The sequence below is a fragment of the Callithrix jacchus genome, chromosome 20 (assembly GCF_049354715.1).
Source record: "Callithrix jacchus isolate 240 chromosome 20, calJac240_pri, whole genome shotgun sequence".
NCBI lineage: Eukaryota > Metazoa > Chordata > Mammalia > Primates > Cebidae > Callithrix > Callithrix jacchus.
The window spans coordinates 4,043,327-4,069,070 of NC_133521.1; the positions used below are offsets into that span (position 1 = coordinate 4,043,327).

General features: G+C 42.0%; 2 protein-coding genes across 30 annotated transcripts in view; one reads left to right on the forward strand and one right to left on the reverse strand.

Annotated features, from left to right (window-relative positions):
- ORC6 (origin recognition complex subunit 6) lies at window positions 1-24,719 on the forward strand. 6 transcript variants are annotated; one of them, XR_615576.5, is made up of 8 exons: window positions 1-119; window positions 1,362-1,491; window positions 2,665-2,828; window positions 3,361-3,450; window positions 5,672-5,784; window positions 6,208-6,276; window positions 19,418-19,480; window positions 21,185-24,719. XR_615576.5 is itself a non-coding variant. In XM_017966871.4 (7 exons), the coding sequence occupies exons 1-7, from the start codon at window positions 55-57 to the stop codon at window positions 21,196-21,198; spliced, it is 645 nt and encodes a 214-aa protein (XP_017822360.1). In that variant the 5' UTR covers window positions 1-54; the 3' UTR covers window positions 21,199-24,719. The 6 variants fall into 6 exon arrangements, 5 of the variants coding, with proteins under 5 accessions (XP_017822360.1, XP_017822359.4, XP_078214280.1 ...); XM_017966871.4 differs by lacking the exon at window positions 19,418-19,480; XM_017966870.4 differs by lacking the exon at window positions 19,418-19,480 and having other exon boundaries at window positions 24,053-24,719.
- Window positions 13,631-25,744, reverse strand: part of MYLK3 (myosin light chain kinase 3) — a 122,031-nt gene continuing 109,917 nt past the window's right edge. For 18 of the 24 annotated variants that reach the window (XM_035282278.3, XM_054248543.2, XM_078358137.1 and 15 more), the window contains 4 exons: window positions 23,324-23,452; window positions 21,319-21,471; window positions 20,229-20,361; window positions 17,886-18,290 (listed from right to left, as the gene is read on the reverse strand). In XM_035282278.3, the coding sequence (XP_035138169.3) occupies window positions 18,231-18,290; window positions 20,229-20,361; window positions 21,319-21,471; window positions 23,324-23,452 (475 nt within the window). In that variant the 3' untranslated portion in view covers window positions 17,886-18,230. Of the gene's footprint in view, window positions 13,793-16,895; window positions 16,961-17,885; window positions 18,291-20,228; window positions 20,362-21,318; window positions 21,472-23,323; window positions 23,453-25,744 lie in introns of those variants that run through there. The other 6 variants (XR_013530443.1, XR_013530442.1, XR_013530441.1 and 3 more) reach the window with 2 other exon arrangements.

A 25,744-nucleotide genomic window follows, 5' to 3' on the forward strand; every position in this document is an offset into this window, starting at 1 on the left:
GGGTTTCGTCGCCCCGCGGCGTTCGCCGGAGCTGATCGCTTTATTGGGGGCGGCATGGGGTCGGAGCTGATCGGCCGTCTAGCCCCGCGCTTAGGCCTAGCCGAGCCCGAAATGCTGAGGTGAGTTCGGCAGCGCAAGACCAGGGCGGGGCTTCCGCCTCGCAGCCCTGGACTCTCAGGCGAGGCCCGCGCCCTTCCTGGGCGACGGGCGGCGCGGGAGTGAAGAGGAGCGCTGGGGCTGGACGGGGTTTAGAACCTACTTCAAAAGAAACTTCCCGGCGGTGAGCTTGCATGAGGTGTCAAGAAGTGCGATGGCAGACGTCCCCGGGAACAGCCAGCCCTGTCTGTGGGTGGCACGATGGTAGGGAGAAGAACGAGCCTGGGAGAACTTCCGCTCATTCCGCTAATGCCTACTGCGGTCGAGGTTACAGCTGCGAACCTGGTATCGAGGCGCAGAGCCCCGTTGTCTGTAAAGGGCGAGGACTGTGTAGACCTTAAACCAGGTAATATGCCTGAGCCACCGGACTTGAGGTGGAGCGCGGCCTAGCGGAAAACTCGGGAAAGCAGGTTCGGTTCCCGCTGAGGCCGGATTAATGGAAGGTGCCGGGCGAGGGAAGCTGTGGCAAGAGCAGCCCAGGCAGGGACGACACCTGCAAAAGCCTTCGGATGGGAAGCGGGATGTGGAGTTCGAAATAAAGCCATTGTAGCTAAGACGTGGAGAGCAGGACCAGGCTCAGTGCTTCAACAGGCGAGCGAAGGCAAGGAAAAGAGTGCTTAAAAGATTTGAAGACACACCTGCAGGACTCGGTAGTCATTTAGAACAGTGGTTCTCAAAATGTGGTTCCTGGACCAGCAACAGCCGTATCATCTTGTCACTTGTTAGAAATACAAATTCTTGGGCCCCACCTCAAGCATACTGATCAGTCATTCAGCCTGGGACCCCGTAATTTGTTTTCACAAGCCCCAAAGTGATTTTCGCATACGACGAAGTTTAAGAACTACTGATTTAAAGGAAATGGGCGGGGGGGGGGGGGGCGGAAGAGGAACCCTGGTCTAACCTGTCTGCTTCTGAAATAGTTCATGCTTGTTCCAGTAATGGAAGGAAGAAAGAATTTTTTTTGTTGTTGTTTTTTATCGAAATTTAACTTTTGCCTGAAAACGTTTGAGCACAGTGATGTTTGGAGTCAGTTCTGATTCTGTCTTCCTCTCTCCAGAGGATATGACCTTCATTCCCAGACCCAGAAAAATGTGCACTGGAGTTAGGCTTAGCCTGACATTCATCAGGCTGTAATTATTGTTTACTAAAATGTTGAGCAAACTTCTGAATAAGAGTTGTAGTTGACACACTGCCCTTTTAACCAGGAAAGCAGAGGAGTATTTGCGCCTGTCCCGGGTGAAGTGTGTCGGCCTTTCTGCACGCACCACGGAGACTAGCAGTGCAGTCATGTGCCTGGACCTTGCAGCTTCCTGGATGAAGTACCCCTTGGACAGGGTAAGTAGGTCCCACCGAATATCTGAATAATCCAGTGCAACACTGAAGCTCTTTTAACTTTTGGGTGAAATAAACCCCAGTTAAAACTCTTGTTTTGGACTTGTCCTGGCTATTCTTGTATAATTTCTGGAAATACTGTAGAATCATTTTGAGTTGGAAAAAAATTTTTTGCCACGTTTTTTTACTCTTCACTGTTTTCCCTGACCACCTCTTTCTCGGGAAGAGGCCATCTTCCACATTGCTGCTAGCATTATCCTCCTTTTAAAGCACGTCTTTCAAAACCCCTATGCCTTTCTTCTAATATCACAGTGCTTGAAAGAACAAGCTTTGGGGTCAGGAGGAGTTGCATATTGAGATTAAATCTCCACACTAGCTAGCTCTTTTAACCTCCAGTGTGCTCACCCATAAATTGAAGATAAAATATCCAATTTCGCTAGATTATTATGAGGTTAACAGTACTTGTATCATAATGATACATTTATTAAATGGTAATATTAAAAACATCGTTGTTGATTACCATCGAACTCTCCAGCCTCTCTTGAATCCTGGCCTCAAGCTACAGTATTCACATAACAGATTCTCCACTTCAATGATTTGCGGCTTTGTAAATGCAGTATCTTTTTTCCTGCGGTACTCTTCTGGTAGACTCCTATTTGTCTTACATGACCCTGCCTGATTGTTATATTCTTTATGAAACTTGCCTTAACTCCCAGGAAGAGCTAGTTTCCCACAGTGGATCCTCCTGTTTCCCTTCCTACTTTCTTTTTCCTCTTTCTCTCCTCCATAGACACACACACCTGCCCCCTACTCCACTCCCACTACTTCTTCCTTTTCCCAATAAATTACACATTAGCAGTTTTGTATAAACACAAGTAACCATATATGTATTTCCTGTGGTTTTTTACTACCTGTTTGACTATATTGTGTTACAATTTTAAATCATCTGTGCATAGGCATGACTGTCTTTGTGTAGTTTGAACTCTTTTTGAGAGCAGTACTTCCTCTGCCTGATGTAATTACTAATTTTTTGACTGAAGCTAAACCTTTAGGTGGAGTGACTTGCCACAAAATTAATTTTGAAAAGTTATACCACTTATTAAACAAGTGTTTAAGGGTACTAATATATAGAACTTAAGGTTTTTATAATTTGTGTATGTGTTTTTCCCTTCACAGGCTTATTTAATTAAACTTTCTGGTTTGAGCAAGAAGACATATCAGAGCTGTCTTAAATCTTTTGAGTGTTTACTAGGCCTCAATTCGAATATTGGAATAAGAGACCTAGCTGTACAGTTTAGCTGTACAGAAGCAGTGAACATGGCTTCAAAGATACTAAAAAGGTATGGGGCATAAAGAACCTTAATTACAAATGTATACCGATAGGCTGGGTGCAGTGGCTCATGCCTGTAATCCCCGCACTTTGGGAGGCCAAGACGGGCGGATCACATGGTCAGAAGTTCCAGACCAGCCTGGCCAACACGGTGAAACCCCATTTCTACTAAAAATACAAAAAATTAGCTGGGTGTGGTGGCACCCAGCTACTAGGGAGGCTGAGGCAGGAGAATTGCTTGAACCCAGGAGGTGGAGGTTGCAGTGAGCCAAGATCGTGCCATTGCATTCCAGCTTGTGCGACAGAGCAAGACTCTGTCTCGGGGGAAAATTAAAAAAAAAAAAAAAATTTATACTGATAGATAAAGAAAAATTATCTACTGTCCTATTCTGGTTAATTTTCGGTCTTAAAAAAACAACTCATGTTAAAGTGACAGTGCACATATCTAGTGCATTTTAAAAGCTTGTAAGTTCTGGTTTGCACTTTCAGTCTCTTTTGAAATAATATTTTCTAACATAATTCTGCAATAACCTCTCCTTTAGCTATGAGTCCAGTCTTCCCCAGACACAGCATGTAGAACTTGACTTATCCAGGCCACTTTTCACTTCTGCTGCACTGCTGTCAGCATGCAAGTAAGTATTTCTTTAAACATTCAGAAAAGTTCCCAATTTACAAGTGGGTTTTTCATCCCCAAGGAATACTTCTAATTTGTTGATTTCAATTCAGAGCATATTTTCCCTATAAATATTAGGAATATTGGCCAAGTGACCATATTCCCAGTTTGTCACATAATGTAGCTAACAACTTGGAACTTGTGTTACCAGAATTCCACTAGCCAAATAGCAGCTGTATACATAAGCTGGGAATTCTGATTTCAGTTTGCCTTTTATAAAAGAAGGTATCTGTCATTAAAACAATGTTCTTGTGTAATTTTCTGCTTATATTTTTAAAAAGGTACTGGCTGGCGGGAGGCAGAGGTTGCAGTGAGCCAAGATTGCGCCACTGCACTCCAGCCTGGCGACAGCGAGACTCTGTCTCAAAACAAAAGAAAGGTACTAGCTGGGCCAGGCGTGGTGACTCCTACTTGTAATCCCAACACTTTGAAAAGCTGAGGCAGAAGGACTGCTTGAGGCATGAAGTTCAGGACTATCCTAGACAACATAGTGAGACTCCAATCTCTTTAAAAACAAAAAAAAGGGGCCAGGCGAGGTGGCTCATGCCTATAATCCCAACACTTTGGGAGGCCAAGGTGGGCGGATCACCTGAGGTTGGGAGGTCAAAACCAGCCTGACTGACATGGAGAAACCCTGTCTCTACCAAAACTGCAAAATTAGCCTAGCATGGTGGCTCATGCCTGTAATCTCAGCTACTCAGGAGGCTGAGGCAGAAGAATCACTTGAACCCGGGAGGTGGAGGTTGCAGTGAGCCTAGATTGTACCATTGCACTCCAGCCTGGGCAACAGAGCAAGACTCTGTCTCAAAAAATAAATAAATAAATAAACTTAGCTGAGTGTCAGCACATGCCTCCAGTTGTGGTTTCTCAACTACTCAGGAGGCTCAGGCTGAAGGCTCACTGGAGCCTGGGAGTTCTTGGTTAGAGTGAGCTATGGTCATACTACTGCACTGCAGCCTAGGCAACACAGCAACAGCCTGTCTCAAAAAAAAAAAAAGTACTGGCCACAACTGTTCTTCAAGGAATTTATAGCATATTTCAGTGATAAATTCTCCCATCTGAATCTTAGAATTGTGGGTGATCTATATATACTGAAAAGTTACTTTGGAAATGTTAGTAATTACTGATAATCTTTGTCTAAAGTTGTCTTTTTTTTTTTTTTTTTGAGACGGAGTCTTGCTCTGTTGCACAGACTGGAGTGCAGTGGCGTGATCTCAGCTCACTGTGACCTCTGCCTCCTGGGTTTAAACAATTCTCTGCTTCAGCCTCCTGAGTAGCTGGGATTACAGGCGCATGCCACCATGCCCAGCTAATTTTTATATTCTTAGTAGAGACAGGGTTTCACCGTCTTGGCCAGGCTGGTCTTGAACTCCTGACCTCGTGATCCACCCACCTCGGCCTCTCAAAGTGCTGGGATTACAGGCGTGAGCCACTGCACCCAGTCAAGTTGTCTTATTTGTCTTGCCGGAAAACTCCTTAGAAAACAATGTAGTTCCCCCGAATGGATTTCTCACTACCTACCCACTAATTTTGGTATGTTGACTCTATTAGCTACATACCTAGGAGTATTAATTGGCATTTGTAGAAAACATCTCTTTCATTCAACAAAAGTGTGTGCATATAGGCAGGAAGTGTAGCTGTTATGGCAGAAAACAATAAGAATAGTCAACCCTACTTGTGAAACCATATCATACCAAGTAAAAAAAGGTCTTGACAGGTCTATTGTCCTGAAGAATAAGTTTATTTTGTGTTTTTAATTAGTGGTTGCTGTGGAGTGTTATTAGGAGAGTTCATTTTCAGGGTGGGATGGGGTTGTTACATCGCTGTAATATAAATAGAAATATCCTACGGGTTAAAATGAGTTGAACATTAAAAAGTCCTATGATTCTCATTCAGCAAATTAATCTGAGATTTACTAAAGAGTTGTAAAAGGCATGAAGCACTACAGCAAATGTCTTTTATGTGCCCCTTTTGTTATAAAACAGATCCCATGTGCATTTTAACTCAGTCCAATAAACTTAGCCAAATTTGCATGATTATAGATAATAACATGTTTGAATGAAGGAAAATCTAGACAGAGGCTCTTAAAGCATGGGCAAAAAAAATAAGTTAATTATCTGGTTGGCCAGAGAAGAAAACTACTGGTCTTGAGAAAAGCAACTTACGAAATTGTTTTGTAGGATTCTAAAGCTGAAAGTTGATAAAAACAAAATGGCAGCCACATCCGGTGTAAAAAAAGCTATATTTGATCGACTGTGTAAACAACTAGAGAAGATTGGACAGCAGATTGACGGTAAGTATTCTGTAGTTCAAGAATGTGTCGTTTGAAAATGTAGTACTTTTGCTTGTAAAAGTCAAGTATTTTCAAATGTAAACTGGCTGCTTCCTAAATTCTGTATTGCATGTGGACCAGGTATATTTTTAACGATCTTTCTAACCTATGATTCCATGAATCTATGCCTGGAAAATAGATTCTCCATTAACATGTTCCCGTGTTAAATACCAGCCTCTAGATACATAAGCCAGGATAGAATTGATTCTCAAGTCTGACAAGAGAGGCCAAAAAGAAGAGAAATCTAAGATCATTTGTCTTCATGTCTTCATATTTTATCAGTTAAGATGTCTAATTTTATTTGTGATCCAAAACATGCCCAAATATTGAAATTGAGGATAGGAGAAAAATTAACCTTGATGACACCTTTTTTTTTCCTTAAAGGAGAACCTGAAAATTTAGCTACTCCACCACAGAAGAAAAAGAAGATAGTGGTTGAACCTCCAGCAAAGGGTAAGTTTTACTAACACAGTACTGACATTGACATTTTATGCAGTACAGTCCAGTGGTGCCCTAGCAGCTTGCTGGAGAGGAATACAGTTTTAAATAAATTCTGACTGTGAATCATTTGATAAGACCAGTTTTCCAAGCTATCAATAATGGAATTAACATAGGTATTAGGTAATTAAGAATATGGCTGGCCTGGCACAGTGGCTTATTCCCGTAATCCCAGCACTTTGAGAGGCTGAGGCGGGAGGATTGTTTGAGCCCAGGAGTTCGAGAGTGGCCTGGGCAGGTACAGTTAGATATTTGTCTTACCTGGGCATGGTCTGATAGGAAGTCCCTGGTTGGCTGTTTGTGATTGACTGGGATTATTTTTGTCTTTTGGAGGTTCTTTCCCCCAACAAAAAAAAAGTTATTAAGTTCCATTTTGCTTATAAGAGCTTTAACTACAGAGACAACCTCAGGCGAATGGCTGCCTTATTGTTTTAATACCACCTTATGGCTGTGTGATTTTTTTTTTTTTTTTTTTTTTTGGGCGACAATGGCCTGGCTCTGTCACCCATGCTAGAGTGCAGTTGCATGATCTTGGTTCACTGCATCCTCCGCCTCCTGAGCTCAAACCATCCTCCCACCTCAGCCTCCTGAGTAGCTGGGAGTCCAGGTGTGTGCCACTGCACCTGGCTTTTTTTTTTTTTTTTTTTTTTTTTTTTTTGAGACAGAGTCTTGCTCTGTCACCCAGGCTGGAGTGCAATGGTGCCATCTCAGCTCACTGCAACCTCCATCTCCCAAGTTCAAGCGATTCTCTGCCTCAGCCTCCTGGGATTACAGGTGCCTGCCATCATGCCAGCTAGTAATATTTTATTTGTATTTTTAGTAGAGTCTGGGTTTCACCATCTTGACCAGGCTGGTCTTGAACTTTTGACCTCGTGATCCACCTGCCTCAGCCTCCCAAAATGCTGGGATTACAGGTATGAGCCACCTTGCCCAGCACACATGGCTAATTTTTGTATTTTTGGTAGAGATGGGGTCTCACTGTTGCCCAGGCTGGTCTTGAACTTCTGGGCTCAAGTGATCCGCCCCCCTTGGCCTCCCAAAGTGCTGGGATTACAGGCTTGAACCACTACGCCTGGCCACTGGCTATATGATTCTAAGAAAGTCTGTAATTTCTGTGAGCCTCAATTTCCTGATCTATAAAATGTGATTAATATTCTTACCTATTATGGAGTATAGTAGGGGTTAAATGAAATAAGGCTATTTAAAGTACTTTGTTCTGTGCCTATCAAGCACCAGTTAAGTGCTTGATAGATGTTAGTGATTACTAGATGTCTTGGAATGCTTGGAGTGTAAGTGAGAGAAAACAGTGATAGCTAAACTAGGCATGGTAGTGTGAGCCTATAATCCCAGCCACAGTCCCAGCTGCCCGGGAGGTGGAGGTTGGAGAATCAGTTGAACCTAGGAGTTTGAGTCCAGCCTGAGCAACATTGCAAGACCCCATCTCAAAAAAAAAAGTGGTAACTGCTGTTTCTCCACTTCATTTCAGTGTCTTATTTACTACTATTTTCTTAAAGTAGACAATTTAAATAAGTTTACCTTTCTAAAATTTCATTTCTAAGCATAACAATTTTGAAATTGCCTTTGGTAATTTTCTCTCAGAAATGAAGGTAGAGGAGATGGCACATAAACCACAGAAAGAAGAAGATCTGACACAGGATTATGAAGAATGGAAAAGAAAAATTTTAGAAAATGCTGCCAATGCTCAAAAGGCTACAGCAGAGTGATTTCAGTTTCCAGACTGGTGTGCATTGCAAACAGATAGTACATTGCCACCTCCAGGAAGGCTTGAGGGCTTTGGAATTTTGTTTAAATTTTTTTTTTTTTTTTTTTTTTTTGAGATGGAGTCTCCCTCGGTCGCCCAGGTTGGAACTTAATGGCGCAATCCTGGCTCCCTGCAACCTCTGCCTCTCTAGTTCAAGCAATTCTCCTGCTCCTTAGTAGCTGGGATTACAGCGCCTGCCACCATGCCTGGCTAATTTTCGTATCTTTAGTAGAGAACGGGGTTTTACCATATTGGTCAGGCTGGTCTCAAACTCCTCACCTTGTGATCCACCTGCCTCGGCCTCCCAAAGTGCTGGGATTACAGGCGTAAGCCACCACACCTGGCCTTGTTTAAACTTTTATAACAAGGATCCTAAGACTATTTCCTTAATAGCAAAGCAGCCTGCCCGGAGGCTGAGTCTGGGCAATGGGCTGGTCCCTGGTGTGGGCAACATCAGTGCCTGATTGGTATAGCTTCATGCACTCTCCTACAAAATGGAATTGGAAGCCCGGTGCAGTGGCTCACTTTGGGAGGCCAAGGTGGGTGGATCACCTGAGATCAGGAGTTCGAGACCAGCCTAGCCAACATGGAAAAACCCTGTTTCTACTAAAAATACAAAATTTAGCTAGGTGTAGTGGTGCATGCCTGTAATCCTAGCTCCTCAGGAGCCTGAGACAGGAGCATCACTTGAACCCGGGAGGCAGAGGTTGCAGTGAGCTGAGATCGCGCTACTGCACTCCAGCCTAGGCGACAGAGTGAGACTCCATCAAACAAACAAATAAATAAATAAATAAATGGAATTGGAGCCATTTTGCTTTGTTTCAAGTGAATGGCTGTCCCTTGTCTTATTCAGAATATAACATTCAGTCTTAATGGCCTTGCACAGATTTTACTTCACTTTTTGTGTGAGATATTTTTTATTTGACTGAATCAATATATTGTACAGCCTAAGTTAATAAATGTTATTTGTATATGCATTCAAGTTGTACTTGTCATCAGTTTGGCAGAATCCTCCTTATGCTATAAACTATGTCTAACAGGAAAAAGCCCAGGTTCCTGTCCACTGAGCCACACTGCCCACCAGACCACAAACTCAAATCAGACTTCCTGGGTTTGAATCTCTGCTCAGCCATTTACACCTGTGAAACCTTTAGCAAATTAATTAACTTCTTTATGCCTCATCTATAAAGTAGCAGTAGAAATGGTACCACCTCATAGATAATGCAGAAGAGTATCTGAGCCAATACATGTAAAGTATTTAGCACAGTACCTGCTATGAATAAGTATTTAGAAAATATCAGAATAGGGCCGGGCACGGTGGCTCAAGCCTGTAATCCCAGCACTTTGGGAGGCTGAGGCGGGTGGATCACGAGGTCAAGAGATCGAGACCATCCTGGTCAACATGGTGAAACCCCGTCTCTACTAAAAATACAAAAAAAAAAATTAGCTGGGCATGATGGCGCGTACCTGTAATCCCAGCTACTCGGGAGGCTGAGGCAGGAGAATTGCCTGAACCCAGGAGGCGGTGGTTGCGGTGAGCCGAGATCGCACCATTGCACTCCAGCCTGGGTAACAAGAGCGAAACTCCGTCTCAAAAAAAAGAAAATATCAGAATAGAGAAAATCTCACATCTGGAGGTCTTTTAATGAATTAAACATTAGCACCTTTTTATAAAATCAAGATTTAAACAAACTATCTACACATTGAAAAATGTAACCTTAGTAAATACTACTTATTTTAAGACTATGGAAAAGGACCTTTTCATGGATGGTAAGAAGTTGCTAAAGGCATCATGCCAGACATGATTTTAACTAAAATTAAGAATATATGATAAAATTAAATATTTCCATGGTAAAGCAATTGCATCCAAATGTTTAAAATCTACTTAGAATTGCATCAGTAGTAATAGTGGTTTCCTTTTTTCTGCTACCGGTAATGAATAATACCTGCTACATAGACCTAGAATGACTAAGGGTGATATCTTTTTTTTTTCCCCTACCTTTTTTAGTTTTAGAACTTTAGCAGACTAAGGCTAAAAAAATACCACAATGAAATGATCCCAACATAAGCATGTCTGGCAAGGCCTGTGGTATTGGGGAATGAACAGGAGTTTGGAACCACACACAATCCGGTTTAAATTCTGGCTCTGCCACTTCTCCCCTAAAAAAAGCCCAAAACCTTACAGAGCCTAAGATTTCCTACTTATAAAATAGAAAAGCTAGGTACAGTGGCCTGCACCTACAGTCACAGCTACTCAGGGGCCAAGGCAGGAAGATCACTTGAGCCAGAGTTTAAGTGTAGCATGCTGTGATCACACCTGTGAATAGCCACTGCACTCCAGCCAGGGCAAACATAGGGAGAACCCATCTCTTTTAAAAAAAAAAAAAAAAAAGCTAAAATAGAAATACCAGCCTCGTAAGGATTAAAGGTACTATAGTATTTGTGAAGTACATGGCATTTAGATGGCATTCACTAAATAGCTTTTGTTAATGGCTTTGATCCAAAATTAATCTTCCTCATTTATTGAGAAGGTATGTAATATGAGACCCATCACAGTGGCTCACCCCTGTAATCCTAGCACTTTGGGGGACTGAGGCTGGCAGATTGCTTGAGCTCAGGAGTTCAAGACCAGCCTGGGCAACATGGCGAAACCTCATCTCTAGTAAAGATACAAAAAATTAGCCGGACGGATGGCACATGACTTTAAATTTAAATTTTAAATTTAAATCTTAGCTATTTGGGAGGCTGAAGCACGAGAATTGTTTGCACCCAGGAGGCAGAGGTGTAGTGAGCTGAGATTGTGCTAGAGCACTCCAGCTTGGGTGACAGAATGAGACTGTCTCAAAAACAAAAACAAAGCAAAAAAGAAGGTATGTAATTTGTTATTTGGTGCCAAGACTTAAATTTCTAGCTTTGGATCAAAAGCAATGTACTTATCACACTGTAAAATTAAGCACATTCACTTTCTTTAAAATTGTAATAAAATGTATATAACAAAATATACTTAATCTTTTTAAAGTGTATATGGGTAAGTATTATATAGTCACTTTGTTTTGCAAGCAGTCTCCAGAATTTTTTTCATCTTGCAAAACTGACTTATGATTAAACAACTCCCCATTCCTCCCCGAGTCCCCTGACAACCACCACTGTACTTTCTCTCTCTGAATTTGCCTAAGGATTCATGTAAGTGGAATCACAGTATTTGTCTTTGTGACTGGCTTTTTTTACTTAATATAATGTCCTCGAGATTCATCCATGTTATAAATGTTAGAATTTCCTTCCTTTTTAAAGCTGAATAATATTCAGTTGTATATACCACATTTTGTTTATTCATCCATCAGTGGGACACTTGGGTTGCTTCCTCTTGGCTGTTTAGAATAATGCTGCTATGTACATGGGTGTACAAATATTGTTTGGGGACCCTGCTTTCAGTTCTTTGGGGTATACACCAGAAATTGGATTACTAGATCATATGGTAATTCGATTTTTATTTTCACTGATTGATTGATTGATTTTTTGAGACAGGAGTCTCACTCTGTCACCCAGGCTGGAGTGTAGTGACACGATCTCAGTTCACTGTAAACTCTGCCTCCTGAATTCAAGCAATTAATTCTGCCTCAGCCTCCTGAGTAGCTGGGATTACAGGCACGTGCAACCATGCCTAGCTAATGTTTTCATTTTTAGTAGAGACAGGGTTTTGTCATGTTGGCTAGGCTGGTCTTGAACTCCTGACCTCAAGTGATCCACCTGCCTTGGCCTCCCAATGTTGGGATTACAGGCATGAGCCACTATGCTCGACCTCTATTTTTAAATTTTCGAGGAACTCCCGTAGTGTCTGTAACTGTACCATATTACATTCCCACCCACAGTTCATAAGGATTCCAATTTCTCTACATCCTTGCCAACACTTGTTATTTTCTAGTTTTTCTTTCTTTTTTCTTTTTAATAGTAGCTATCCTAATGAGTGTAAGGTGTTATTGTGGTTTTGATTTGCTTTTCCCTAATGATTAGGGAAAAGATGTTGGGCATCTCTTCATGGACTTGAATAGACATTGTTTAAGAAAATATACAAACAGCTAATATTTTGGCCCTTTTTGAATCAGGCTGTTTGGTTTTTGTTATTAGGTATTAACCCTTATCAGATATGATTGGCAAATATTTTCTCCCATTTTTTAGATTTCCTTTCACTCTGTTGATTATGGCCTTTGATGCATAAAAGCTTTTAATTTTGATGTAATCCAATTTATTTTTATTTCTGTGGCCTGTACTCTTGCTGCCATATCCAAGAAATCATTGCCAAATACAATGTCATGAAGCTTTTCCCCTATGTTTTCTTCTAAGAGCTAAATGGTTTTAGCGCTTATATTTAGGTCTTTAATCCATTTTGAGTTATTAGGCACATTCACTATTAAATTACCCTATTAAAATGTGATTCTGATAAATCTAAAATTTCTGAGCCTTGTTTAAATACCATAGGAGAATAAATATAAGTAGTATTGCCTGTTCGTTTTTTTCTTTATGCTATGAAAGCAAGTAATGGTAATTATTTTTATTATTTGGAATAGAATATATACTTAGTTATTTTTTAAATTAGCTGAGGAGTGAAGGAATTAAAGCAGTCTTGCCCAAATGCCCTCCTAGGAAGCCTTTCTACAGTTTTCCAACACAATTACAATACCATTGCTGTGATGGTTAATACTATCAACTTGATTAGATGGAAGGATACAAAGTATTGATCCTGCCTGTGTCTGTGAGGGTGTTGCCAAAAGAGATTAACATTTGAGTCTGGACTGAGAAAGGTAGATCTACCCTTAGTCTGGTGGACACCATCTAGTCAGCTGCCAGTGAATATAAAGCAGGCAGAAAAACATGAAAAGGAGAGACTGGCCTAGCCTCCCAGCCTACATCTTTGTCCCATGCTGGATGCTTCCTGCCCTCGAATGTCAGACTTCAAGTTCTTCCATTTTGAGACTTGGAATCCCAGCTACTCAGGAGGCTGAGTCAGGAGAATTGCTTGAACCCAGGAGGCAGAGGTTGCAGTGAGCTGAGATCATGCCACTGCACTCCAGCCTGGTGACAGAGCAAGACTCCCATCTCAAAAAGAAAAAAAAGTAATACATGCTCATTGTAAGGGAAAAAAAAGATTCAAAGGGTTCAGAAAGAAAAATAAAAAGTGGAATTCCCCTTCTCCCAATCACCCACTTTTCACACTCCACTGTTAAGTTTCTTGCATATCCTACAGTATTTTTAATGTATATGTAAGCATATGTCTCTTCGTAAGTGGGATGATACCATATATACATTTTATAATTTTTTAAGGAAAGATGGCTTTCAGTATATCTAGATTTATCTGTGACAGCTGCAAGGTGTTATGGATGTGGCAAAATTCGTTCAACAAAACCCAAACAAATAGGCATATGTTGGTTGTTTCTTTTGGTCCATTAGCAATAGTGCTATAGTAAACATATAGTAAACATAATTTTGCATAAATCTCCATACAGTTGTTTAAGTGTGGAAGGATAAATTTCTAGAAATAAAATTGCTGGATGAAAGAAAGCATGGGCATGACTTTTATTTGGATACATATCCATCAAAAGTCGGAGAATGCCATTTTCCCCACACCCTCACCAATTCTTCACCAGTCTGAAAGGTGAAAAAAGTGGGCCCCAATTACCTTTTAGAGTTTCTCTGCCCAGCATTTTCCAGTGACTGTACATGCAAATGGAAAAGTCCCATTAGAAATAGTTGGCCCAACACAATTGCAATCAAATGTTTGAGCTAAGTAAGTACACACCAGCAAAGTACTAAAAATATCCAGAAAAACTCAAGCTTCATAAAACCAAATTTCAGATCAGGGATACTAAAATCCACATAGCTCACTTGTGTGACCCTGGCATAAACAGACCTTCAAATGAACTTTGGAGGGAAATCATTTCTCTAGGTAAGGAATAACAGCATAAAGGGAAAAAATAAAATAAAATGGATACAGGATTCTCTCTAGATCTGCCCTGTCCAATATATGCCACTAACCACATGTGGCTATTAAACATTTAAAATGTGGCTAGTGCAACTGCAGAACTGAATTTCTAATTTTATTTAATTTTAATACTGGTAAGAGTAGATACTTCAGTTGCTGGAAAACTTACGTATATTTCAAACAACTTGAGTATGTAAATATATTTTTCCACAGTAAGTTTTGGGAAATCTAAATACAGATTATGTCTGATGGAAACCTAGCAACTGAATTGACAGTTTGGTTTTTTTGTCCCCTCCGGAGGTTTGTTTTTTTTCCCCTGGAAGCAAAGTTTTGCTCTGCCATCCAGGCTGGAGTGCAGTGGTGTGATCTCAGCTGACTGCAACCTCCGCCTCCTGTTTTAAGTGTTTCTTGTACCTTAGCCTCCCACGTAGCTGGGATTACAGGTGTGTGCCACCATGCCCAGCTAATTTTTGTATTTTTAGATATGGGGTTTCACTGTGTTGGCCAGGCTGGTCTCTGACTCCTGGCCTCAAGCAGTCTACCCACCTCAGCCTCCCACAGTGCTGGGATTACAGATGTGAGCCACCACGCCCAGCCTTGATATGTGTTTTTAAACGTAAAATATATCAGATTTTGGAGACTTAGTATGAAAAAAATATATAAAATACCTCAATTTTTTTGTTTGTTTGTTTGAGGTAGAGTTTTGCTTATCACCCAGGCTGAGTTCAGTGGTGCCATCTTAGCTCACTGTAATCTCCACCTCCTGGGTTCAAGTGATTTTCCTGCCTCAGCCTCCCTAGTAGCTGGTAAAATATCTCAATATTTTATATTGATTACATATTGAAATTTTAAAAATACATTGTTATATAAATTGTTAAAATTGATTTTCAATGGGTTTTGTTAGAGAAGCTACTAGAAAGTTTTTTAATTACGTGTATAGCCTGTATTATATTTTTGCTGGGCAGTGCTGCTCTAGATATGGTAATTAACTACCTTTTTCTGGGGGGAGATGATTCATAGCATTCCCCAGAATCTTAAGTCTGAAAGAAGGTATGAACCATAATAGAACTACAAAATATACTCTAGCTCCTTCTGGAGGCTGCACTCAAAAAACCTTTTAAAGAAAGATAACTGAAAATAAGACGTTTTACCAAATCACTGTCTCATCAAAGGACAGCTTCCAACAGCTGTTTTCTGATGTCCATTCTTCAGCTGACCAACTTGGAGCAGACCTAGACTTGCTAGTACTGAAACTCTTAGTTCCCAACAAGGGTTAGCCTTGCAGAGGAAACTTAACAACTTGAGAACTGCAGCAGCAGGATAACGTCTCCACCTGCCTACCTCTCTGTCAAAAAACAAAAAAGAGAGAGAGCCTCTGTTATGGGACAAAAGTTCTGAAAGGTGGTGAACCTGTTGCATGTCTGATTAAAATCTAAAAGTCACTACATTGACTAAAGCTGCTCACCCAAGGCTGAGCATGGTAGCTCATGCCTGTAATCCCAGCACTTTGGGAAGCCAAGGCAGGTGGATCACCTGAGGTCAGGAGTTCAAAACCAGCCTGGCCAACATGGTGAAACCCCATCTCTACTAAAAATACAAAATTTAGCTGGGCGTGGTGGCACATGCCTGTAATCCCAACTATTTGGGAGGCTGAGGCACAAGATTTCTTGAACCTGGGAGGCAGAGGTTGCAGTGAGCAAAGAATGCATTCCAGCCTGGGCGACAAGCAAGACTCTCTCTCAAAAAATCAAATAAAATTGCTCACCAAGAAAAAAATGGGAATAGCACAAAAATCATGTGGAAGCAAGGAAATTAAAAAGACTGTAATTTTCAGTAAATAAAGTACTCTTTTTAACCATTTTATAAGTTGATGAAGTATCTAAATATAAATGTATACAAGTTTGTACTCACACCTGTAATCCCAGCACTTTGGGAGGCTGAGGCAGGTGGATTGCTTGAGCTTGGGCAACATGGCAAAACCCTGTTTCCACTAAAAATACAAAAATTAGTTGGGTGTGATGGCAGGCACCTATAGTCCCAGCTACTCAGGATCGCCTGAGCCCAGGAAGCGGAGGCTGCAGTGAGTCAAGATCATACCACTGCATTCCAGCCTGGGCAACACAGTGAGACCCTGTGTCAAAAAAAAAAAAGTATTAGTTGCTTGCCATGTTGAGAACAGTGTGATTTCAGTAAAGGGATGATATGGCTACTCTAATGCATGTAGAAAAGTGTTTAAATGTACAGTGGGCCCCTGAACAATGTGGGGGTTAGGAGTGCCTACCCCCTTGCATTTGAAAATCTGGGTATAACTTTTGTCTCCCCAAAAACTTAACTCCTAATAGCCTACTGTTGACTGGAAGCCTTACCAATAATACAGTCAGTTAACACCCATACACACACGTACATATGTGTGTGTTTGTATGTATGTGTGTGTATATATATATATAGATATATATATATATATATGCACATACTATATTCTTTTTTTTTTTTTTTTTGAGATGGAGTCTTGCTCTGTTGCCCAAGCTGGAGTGCAGTGGTGCAATCTTGGTTCACTGCAACCTCTGCCTGCCGGGTTCCTGCTTTAGCCTCCTGAGTAGCTGGGGTTACAGGCACCTGCCACATACCTGACTAATTTTTATATTTTTAGTAGAGATGGGGTTTCACCATGTTGGCCAGCTGGTCTCTAACTCCTGACCTCAAGTGATTTGCCCACCTCAGCCTCCCAAAGTGCTGGGATTATGGGCGTAAGCCACCATGCCTAGCTTATATACTGTATTAAGCTAAGGGAAAGAGAATGTTATTAAAATCATAAGGAGGAGAACATATATTTACTATTCATTAAGTGGAAGTGGATCATCAGAAAGGTCTTCATCCTCATCATCTTCCTGTTGAGTAGGCTGCAGAGTGGGATGAAGAGGAGAGCATGGTGTTGCAGTCTCAGGGGTGGCAAAGGCAGAAGAAAATCCACGTATAAATCAACCCATGCAGTTCAAACCCATGTTCAAGGGTCAACTGTACATGTAAACAGGAATTGTGCATGTCGAGTGATAACACTGAGAGTGGTACACCCTTAGGCAGCAGAAGAGCAGCTTTCCTTTATATCTCATGATGTGTTCTCAGAAAGCTGAGCCTCATTACGTTCTTCTCTTTCATAAATTGCCTATCAGCTTCCAGATTTACAAGACCAGAAATTTATAACCAAGAAAGAGGGGTTGGGACAGGGCAGAATTAGGAGGTGGAGTTGTGTGGAGCTTTAAAAATCATGCTCAATGCTGGGTGCAGTGGCTCACGCCTGTAATCCCAGCACTTTGGGAGGCCAACGTGGGTGGATCACCTAAGGTTGGGAGTTCGAGATCAGTCTGACCAACATGGTGAAACCCGCTCTCTACCTAAAATACAAAAATTAGCCCAGCGTAGTGGCAGGTGCCTGTAATCCCAGCTACTCGGGAGGCTGAGGCAGGAGAATCGCTTGAACCCAGGAGGTGGAGGTTGCAGTGAGCCAAGATCACGCCATTGCACTCCAGCTTGGGCAACAGAGTGAGACTTCGTCTCAAAAAAAAAAAAAAGAAAAAATACACACTCAAAATGATCACTGCTCTGATTTGGCTATGACAGTTGACATATTTTGACATTTCAAATGATGCTGATTCTCAAAATGGAGCATAAGTTAAAGCAAATTTGAAGATCACTGTCCTAAATTCACGTGACTTGACACAAGAATGGGGTAGTAGAATAAAATGTCAGCTCACATCTAAGCAAATCGAAATTCTAAGAATTCTTTGTACTGGAGGAGATAATACTGAGTAACATGACCCTGCAAAGTAGTCTACCGAGTTCTTTAATCAGTGTGAGTTTAGAATTTAAATTCGACATATGCAAAGTACCTCCCTAAAGCATCCCTACACTTATCACCAAAAGTGGGTATACTTGAAAGGTACACACAGTATTTCACACTTAGTGATCTTACAAGGCAGAAAAAAGCATTCTTAGGAAGCTTCTTTACAGCCACTTTTCATCTACAAGGAAAGCAGCAGCCCTAATCATTTTTACAAAATAAGTGTCATCAATAATAGCAAAAAATCAAATTATTTAACTTTTTGAGTCATCTCTTCACTTCACCACTGGCCTCAGTAATTTCTGGACCCATTGGAGCAGCAGAATTGAAGATTAGGGAGAGGTTGGAAATTTCCTTAACCTGTTGGCAGCAGTCACCACGTAGAAATGTTTCTTGAAGCAAGGAGAGAAGAAAAGAAAAGAAAAAGCATGTATTTTAGACAAATTGCTTTATGAAGGAACAATAAAAGGATTTAATGAGTCTAGCCACTTGTGTTGGTTTAAAACTTTTAACTTAAAGGAAACATGTTTCTAAAATAATTATAGAATAGTCATATGACTTTCAGGGACATGTTTGGAATAAATATGAAGTGGAAAGATATATCATCCTGACTCCCTGACTCCCTTTCTCCCTCCTTTCCTTCCTTCCTTCCTTCCTTCCTCCCTCCGTCCCTCCCTCCCTCCCTTCCTTCCTTTCTTTATTCCTTCCTCCATCCCTCCCTCCCTTCCTTCCTTCCTTCCTTTCTTTATTCCTTCCTCCATCCCTCCCTCTCCCTACCTCCTTTCCTTCCTTCCTTTTTTCTTTTTTTGAGATGGGGGTCTCGATTTGTTGCCCAGGCTGGAGTGCAGTGGCGTGATCTTGGCTCACTGCAACCTCCACCTCCTGGGCTCAAGCAATTCTCCCACATTAGCCTCCCAAGTAGCTGGGACTACAGGCAAGTGCCACCACACCTGGCTAATTTTTGTCTTGTTTGTAGAGATGTGGTCTCACTATGTTACCCAGGCTTATCCTCCCCTTTTCACATGAAAAATGGAGCACCTGAGAACAGTGTCTTATTTTTATTTTTTACCAGCCTACATCATGCTTTGATAGAACAGTGTTTTTCAAATTGTGATTCACAACTGAGCAACGGGTCATGAAATCAAATTGGTGGGTTGCAAACAGCATTTTAAAAATAAAACCAAGCGGCACAGAATAGAAAATATCAGAATTCATCATACTCCGTTAGAGAAAATGTTGTGATTTTTTTTAAAAAACAGAAAAGAAAAAAATCACCCAGGCTAGATTGCACTGGCGTGATCATGGCTCATTGCAGCCTCAAACTCATGAGCTCAAGTGATCCTCCCCACCCAGCCTCCCAAATAGCTGGGACTATACGTGCAGGCCACCACGCCTGGCTTAGTCAAATTTGTGTGTGTGTGTGTGTGTGTGTGTTTCCTGGTAGGTGTGTACACGTGTATGTATACTTGTGTACTGGCTCCATACATAAAGGGTTTTGTTTATGTTTTTTGATCCCCAGTGAGGATCTAAGTCCATATTAAATTGTTGGAAGCCACTTCTCTGGATCACAGTTGCTTTTAAGGTAGGTTTTATGCCCATGATACTAAACAATTCTGTTGTAAACAAAATTATAAAGCTTTAAAAGCTTAATAGAGCTTTCTTATCTCTTATTTCTGAAATGTGGAGGAATCGGTCCTCAAGCTCTAAGCAGTTAGTTCAGGAGCTTCACTGTGATTGCCACTGAGAACATATGCTTAAGCTTCATTCTCTCACTTCAAGTGTCCATATAAGCACAAACCAAATGTAACTTTTAGCCAGTTATTTTTGTTCTGTGACATTTTTAAATCAAGCTAGCAGCTTTTGACATGAGAGAGACTTTTTTCCCCGAAATAACCTTTCTGTTTAGAATCACAATGTAAGTAAAAACTTAGCTACAGGCTGGGTGTAGTGGCTCATGCCTGTAATGCCAGCACTTTGGGAGGCTGAGGCAGGAGGATTGCTTGAGGCCAGGAGTTCAAGACCATCCTAGGAAACTTAACAAGACCCTGTCTGTGCAAAAAAACAGAAAAGTTAGTGAGGCATGGTAGTACATGCTTGTAGACCCAGCTACTTAGGAGGCTGAGGTGGAAGGATTGCTTGAGTCCCAGAGTTTAAGGTTAATGTGAGCCATGATCATGCCATTATACTTCAGCCTGGACAATAGAGCAAGACTCTGTCTATAAAAAACAAAAAAAAAAACAAACAACAACAACAAAAAACGCAGCTACAGGGTTTTCAAAGGACGGATTCAGATGACAAATGCCACCTTTACTAAGAGAAAAACCAAATACCTTCCATTTTCTCTGAGCTATGTATTTCTGCAGCAGCAGTTGCGATTTGAGACGAACTTTGGATCTTGAAGCTTTGGCAGGCAAATTATTCAGCCACTCGTGTTTCAGGCACTGTGTGGCACTCATTCTGCAGCTGTGAAATCAAAGAGCAGTTAAGACTTTTAGTTGAAGTTGCCTTTTCTAGTCCAAAAATCTGTTCAATTGGGTAGGAAGCCTGAGTCAGTGGAACAGATTAATCATTTAGGCAGATTCATGACATGTACCAAAAAGGGAACTCCTTGTATCTAATCTTCTCTGCCTTCAAAGTACCAGAAGGTTGTCAGTAAAATGTTCTCTGACCTCTATAGCGGGAACATATTCCAGTGATTCTAGAAGGAACCACCTCCCAGAGGGGGCTGTGAAGTTGAGGCAGAGCAGTAGGAAGGCTAGCTGTGGCTAAAATTGTTCTTAAGAAGCAAAAGAACAGGAAATCTGAAAGAAGCTTCTTTCTCCTTACAGATAAAAAGGCAACTTGTTCATCTGACTTAGAATTTTTTTCCTCTCACATAACTTTTCACAGTCAAAAAAAAAAAAGACCGTAAAGGTCACGAAAATACAAGCTGTCTTAGAGCCCAGACTCTTGGACATTAGCCTTGGGTCATTAATACTTTGGGTTATGTCCAGTTATTACCTTATGTCTGAGTATCAAAAAACTCAATGGCTTGACCCATGACTTTGATATAGATGCTAAAGCCTAAACAGATTTTCTTCACCAAGAAACAAGGTATTCAGATCTTTATTCTGGAAATAACATCTTCATATCAACTTTTTTCAACCTTAGCCTATGACAAGTGATAACTTGCAGATCAAACCAATTTATATATGCTTCTTTTCTAAAACTATATTTTATGTCTCTGTTTGTTTGTTGTTTCATTGATTTCCTTTGTCCCTTTCTCTGTTCTTTTATTGTTCCAAAGAAGTAGCAAACTAAGAAATCTTGAACAGAATTCATCCACAGGAAGACGGACCTTCACAGTCAGTAGTCCTGCCCAGCTCCCACACCCAGGATTTCCATCAGAAGGGCCCATGAGTGACAAGCAGTGAAGGGTACCTCTTCTCTTTGACCAGCAACCGGGAAACAAAGTCCTTGGCCTCCTCCGAGAGGCCCTCAAAGGTGTCAGCATCAAAATCCCAGCTACAGTTTACAATGAAATTCATGGTCTCTGCATCTGTTTCCCCTAGAAATGGGGACAAGCCACTGAGTCTACAGAAGAGAGAAAGGACCATCAGTAGGTGGAGGCCACATTTGCCAACCTGCATTAGCAGAATAGTGAAGCTTACAGAGTTCAAGTGAACCTAGCCAGAACCAAGGGGATTCAAAAGAAAAACACTCCCACTACTTCTCCACAGGATGGAGTCCAGTGTGTTCATTAAAGGGAGGAGCAGAAGGATTTAAAATTCTGAGGCAAGAAGAGTGTTTGGAATGAGTCCCCTCTTGTGCCCACCTCTTTCCCCCTCATCCCTGAAGTAAAGAGTAGAATTAGGGCCCAACTTGGTATGCCCAATTATCAAGTACATATTGATTTCATTTTAGAAACAGAAATAGCCTTCCATGTCCTTGAGACAACCAGGCTTGTTTAATGCTACCCAGGCCCCAGGCCAAAGGAAATTGGGCTTTATTAGGCTCCCACTAGAGTGAGGGTAGAGAGGCAGGACACCCTGATGGCTGGCCTCAGGTCTCTGAACTTCCCCAGCGTGGTGCAGCTCACACATCTGAGTGCAGGGATAGTACGTAGCACAATAATCAGAAGACCAGAAGCAAAACATAACTTTGCCCCTGAGGAAGCAGCCAAGGGAAGTCCACACCGGAGGAGAGAAGAAAACAGGGAGCACAGGGGTTCCATGATGCAGCAAAGGACGTCCTGCCCTGCCCAGCCCCATTCCTTACCCCTTGGGTACACTCCCGCCTCATTTGGGTTTTTATTTTGTTTTGTCTTCAAGCAGGGTCTCATTCTGTCACCCAGGCTGGAGTGCTGTGGTGCGATCATTGCTCATTGCAGCCTCGAACTCCTGGGCTCAGGCAATCCTCCCACCACGGCCTCCCAAAGTGCTGGGATTACAGGCATTTGTACCAAAGTACCTGCATGTCTTTGCTGGAGGGCTTTCCCTCCAGCTGAAGCTTGCTTTACTCACCCAGAAGTATCAGTAAATCCATTCCACCCCATCTCCATTAGTCCACAAGCAATAACAGATAAGAGTTAATGTATAAATACTCTAACTCCCTCCCCCGCTATGAAATAATTCTCAGGGAGTATTCCATGATGGATTCTGGAGCTCCCCAGCAGAATGAAACTCCAGTTGCCCACAACTGGGCCTTACTCCTGGGTCATGAATACCTTTGTTATTTTCAGTTACTACTTTTATGTCTCAGTATCAAAAAATTCAATGGCTCAAGCATAACTTTTCTTTTTTTTTGAGACGTGGCCTTGCTCTGTCACCCAGGCTGGAATGCAATGGCATGATCATGGCTCACTGCAACCTCAACTTCCCAAGCTCAAGCAATTGTCCCACTTCAGTCTCTCTAATACTACTGGGACTACAGGCAAGCAGCACCCTGCCCAGCTAATTTTTTTGGTTTTGGTAGATACAGGGTCTCCTATGTTGCCAAGGCTGGTCTTGAACTCCTGGGCTCAAGCAATCCTCCCACTTTGGCCTCACAAAGTGCTGGGATTACAGGCATAAGCCACTATGCCCAGCTCAACCCATAACTTTGATACAGCTGCTGAAGCCCAAGTAGGCCTTCCTCACCAAGAAACAGGCCTTTAGACCTTTGTTCCAGGGAGTAATATTGGCACATCTCACCTTTTTTTCAATATTAACCTACTACAATGATAACTTGGAAATATGACGGCCTTGTAAATATGGTAACTAGCTAGATAACATACCCTTCCCCAGCTCTTTTCTTTCCCCATCTCATTACCCTATTCCTCTACTGGGGTCTCCTGGGGACACTTCCCAGATAGACTACTGGTGCTCAAAGTTTTGCTTCTAAGATTACCCAAGGGAAAACAAATAACCGCCGTCCCCACTTCAGAGCCAGGCTGCTAAGCACTCACAGCATGTAGGTGATGACTCCCACACTCCACATGTCCGTGGGAAATGAGACAAACTCATAGTTAACGACTTCTGGGGCTAGGAATTCAGGAGTGCCAAAATTCACTTTCAGCTTCTCTCGAGGCTTGTACCTGGGGAAGAGTGGAGGGTACAAAGAACCATGGGGTGAGGCCTGGGAGATGTGGATTCTGGGGCTCATTTCTGGTGGGAAGCACACATTACCCACTTCCTGTCAGCCATATGGCCTGGACCCCACACCCACACTACACATGTAGATTACTGGGGAATAATCAGACCCCAGACACATTCTACAGGCTTTTCTAAGTCAGTGGGGAATCAGAGAACTACAGTCTTCTTCCTCCAGGCATTTGCTGCTTTCAATAGTCAAATTTATAGAAACAGAAATTAGGAAGGAGTTAGGGGCAAATGAAAAGTGGGAAGTTATTATTTAATGGGTACAGAATTTCAGTTTTGCCAGATGAAAAAGCTCTGGAGATTGGTTGCACAACAATGTGAATGTACTAATTGTATATATTTATGGTATATACGATGCTTTTTTTTTTGAGATAGGGTCTCACTCTGTCACTCAGGCTAGAGTGCAGTGACATGATCTCGGCTCACTGCAACCTCTGCTTCCCAGGCTCAAGCGATTCTCTCACCTCAGCCTCCTGAGTAACTGGGACTACAGGCATGTACCACCATACCTGATTAATATTTTGTATTTTTTGTAGAGATGGGGTTTCACCACGTTGCCCAGGCTGGTCTTGAACTCCTGAGCTCAAAAAATCCGCCTGCCTCGACATTACAAAGTGCTGGGATTAAAGGCATAAGCCACCGCACCAGCAGGTATATATGATGCTTTGATACATGTGTACGTTGTGGGATGGCTAAATCAAGCTAATTAACATATGTATTACCTCACATACTTATTTTCTAACACTTAAAATCTATTCTCTCAGCAATTTTCAAGTATGCAATATATTGTTATTAACTATAATCACCATGCTATACAATGGCTCTCTTGAATTTATTCCTCCTTTGTATGTGAAATATTGTATCCTTTGGCCGACATCTCCCCAGTGCCACCTACCCTGCTTTTGGTAACCACCATCCAACACTTCGCCTGTAAGAGTTTGTCTCTTAGATTCCACACATAAGTGAGATCACGTGGTACTTGTCTTTCTGAGTCTGGCTTATTTCACTTAACGTAAGTTAAGTGACCCTGACTACAGGGTCATCCATGTCGCTGCAAATGGCAGGATTCCCTTCTCTTCTGAGGCTGAACAGTATTCATTTGCATATATGCACCCAAGTTTCTTTATCCACTGATGGACACTTTTACATTATGTATTTTGTTAACCATAATTCGAAAAATAAAGAATTAGAAAAACTTCTGGACATGAAGTTTAAGTAAGGCTAGGAAGAGAGTCAATGGCTGAGTGGGAAAAGGAGGCAAACAGTGTGTTTTAGAGTCACTCTTGAGGGTAAAGAGAGTCTCTAAAGTTCCATGGGCACTTTTTATTTGTCAGGTACTGTGCTAAAAGTTTTATACATGCATAACATCTCTTTCCATCCTCCCAATAGCCCCGTGAAATAGGTAGGATGAGGCAATTGAGAATAATAATAAAATGAATATTCTGCCAATATGCCCCGCTTCCTTTAAATCAGCTTTGAGAGAGCAGTCTCCTCTCCTCCAAATTTTTTGAGATCCAGGTGGACACAGGCCCAACGCCAGCCAGCATAGCTGAGCCCATCCAGTGAAAGAGCAGCAAGGTGGCAGGGGTTGGGGGGATGGGCCTGGGAGGTAAGCGCTTCTCTGGCACTTGCTCCTCCCCTACACCAGCAGCTGGCCCAGGACTCAAGGATCAGGAGCTGAACTCCAACTAACAGCACAGCCTTCCCCTCAAGGAGAAGCCCCCAAAGCCACTCTCCCAGGTTGCATTACTGTTCCCAGTGTCTCATTGTGCCCCACAGCCACACCTTGTGTGTGGTGGAGGGCACCATGTGGCCATGAAATAAGAAAACTACTTCTTCATGGAAAACAGCCATGAGGGCCAGGCGCAGTGGCTCACGCCAGTAATCCCAGCACTTTAGGAGGCCAAGGCGAGAGAATCACTTCAAGCCAGGAGTTCGAGACCAGCTTAGCCTGTCTCTATTAAAAATACAAAAATTAGCCGGGTGTGGTGGCGGGTGCCTGTTATCCCAGCTATTTGGGAGGCTGAGTCAGGAGAATTGCTGGAAGCCGGGAGGCGGAGGTTGCAGTGAGCCGAGGTTACAACACTACACTCCAGCCTCTGGTCAACAGAGCGAGACTGTAAAAAAAAAAAAAAAAAAAGAAGAAGAAGAAAAAAACAGCCAGCCACCAGGAGAGAGAAGGAGCTTCATCTTCTTGAAAATTCAGCTGCAGCCAAAAAGACCTTCCT

Bases quoted from the DNA above. Each gene is read 5' to 3' on its own strand.
- ORC6 (XM_017966870.4), top strand. From the start codon at position 55: ATGGGGTCGGAGCTGATCGGCCGTCTAGCCCCGCGCTTAGGCCTAGCC. The intron at 2,829-3,360 runs GTATGGGGCATA...CCTCTCCTTTAG, and splicing joins GCTTCAAAGATACTAAAAAG to CTATGAGTCCAGTCTTCCCC. The intron at 3,451-5,671 runs GTAAGTATTTCT...ATTGTTTTGTAG, and splicing joins GCACTGCTGTCAGCATGCAA to GATTCTAAAGCTGAAAGTTG.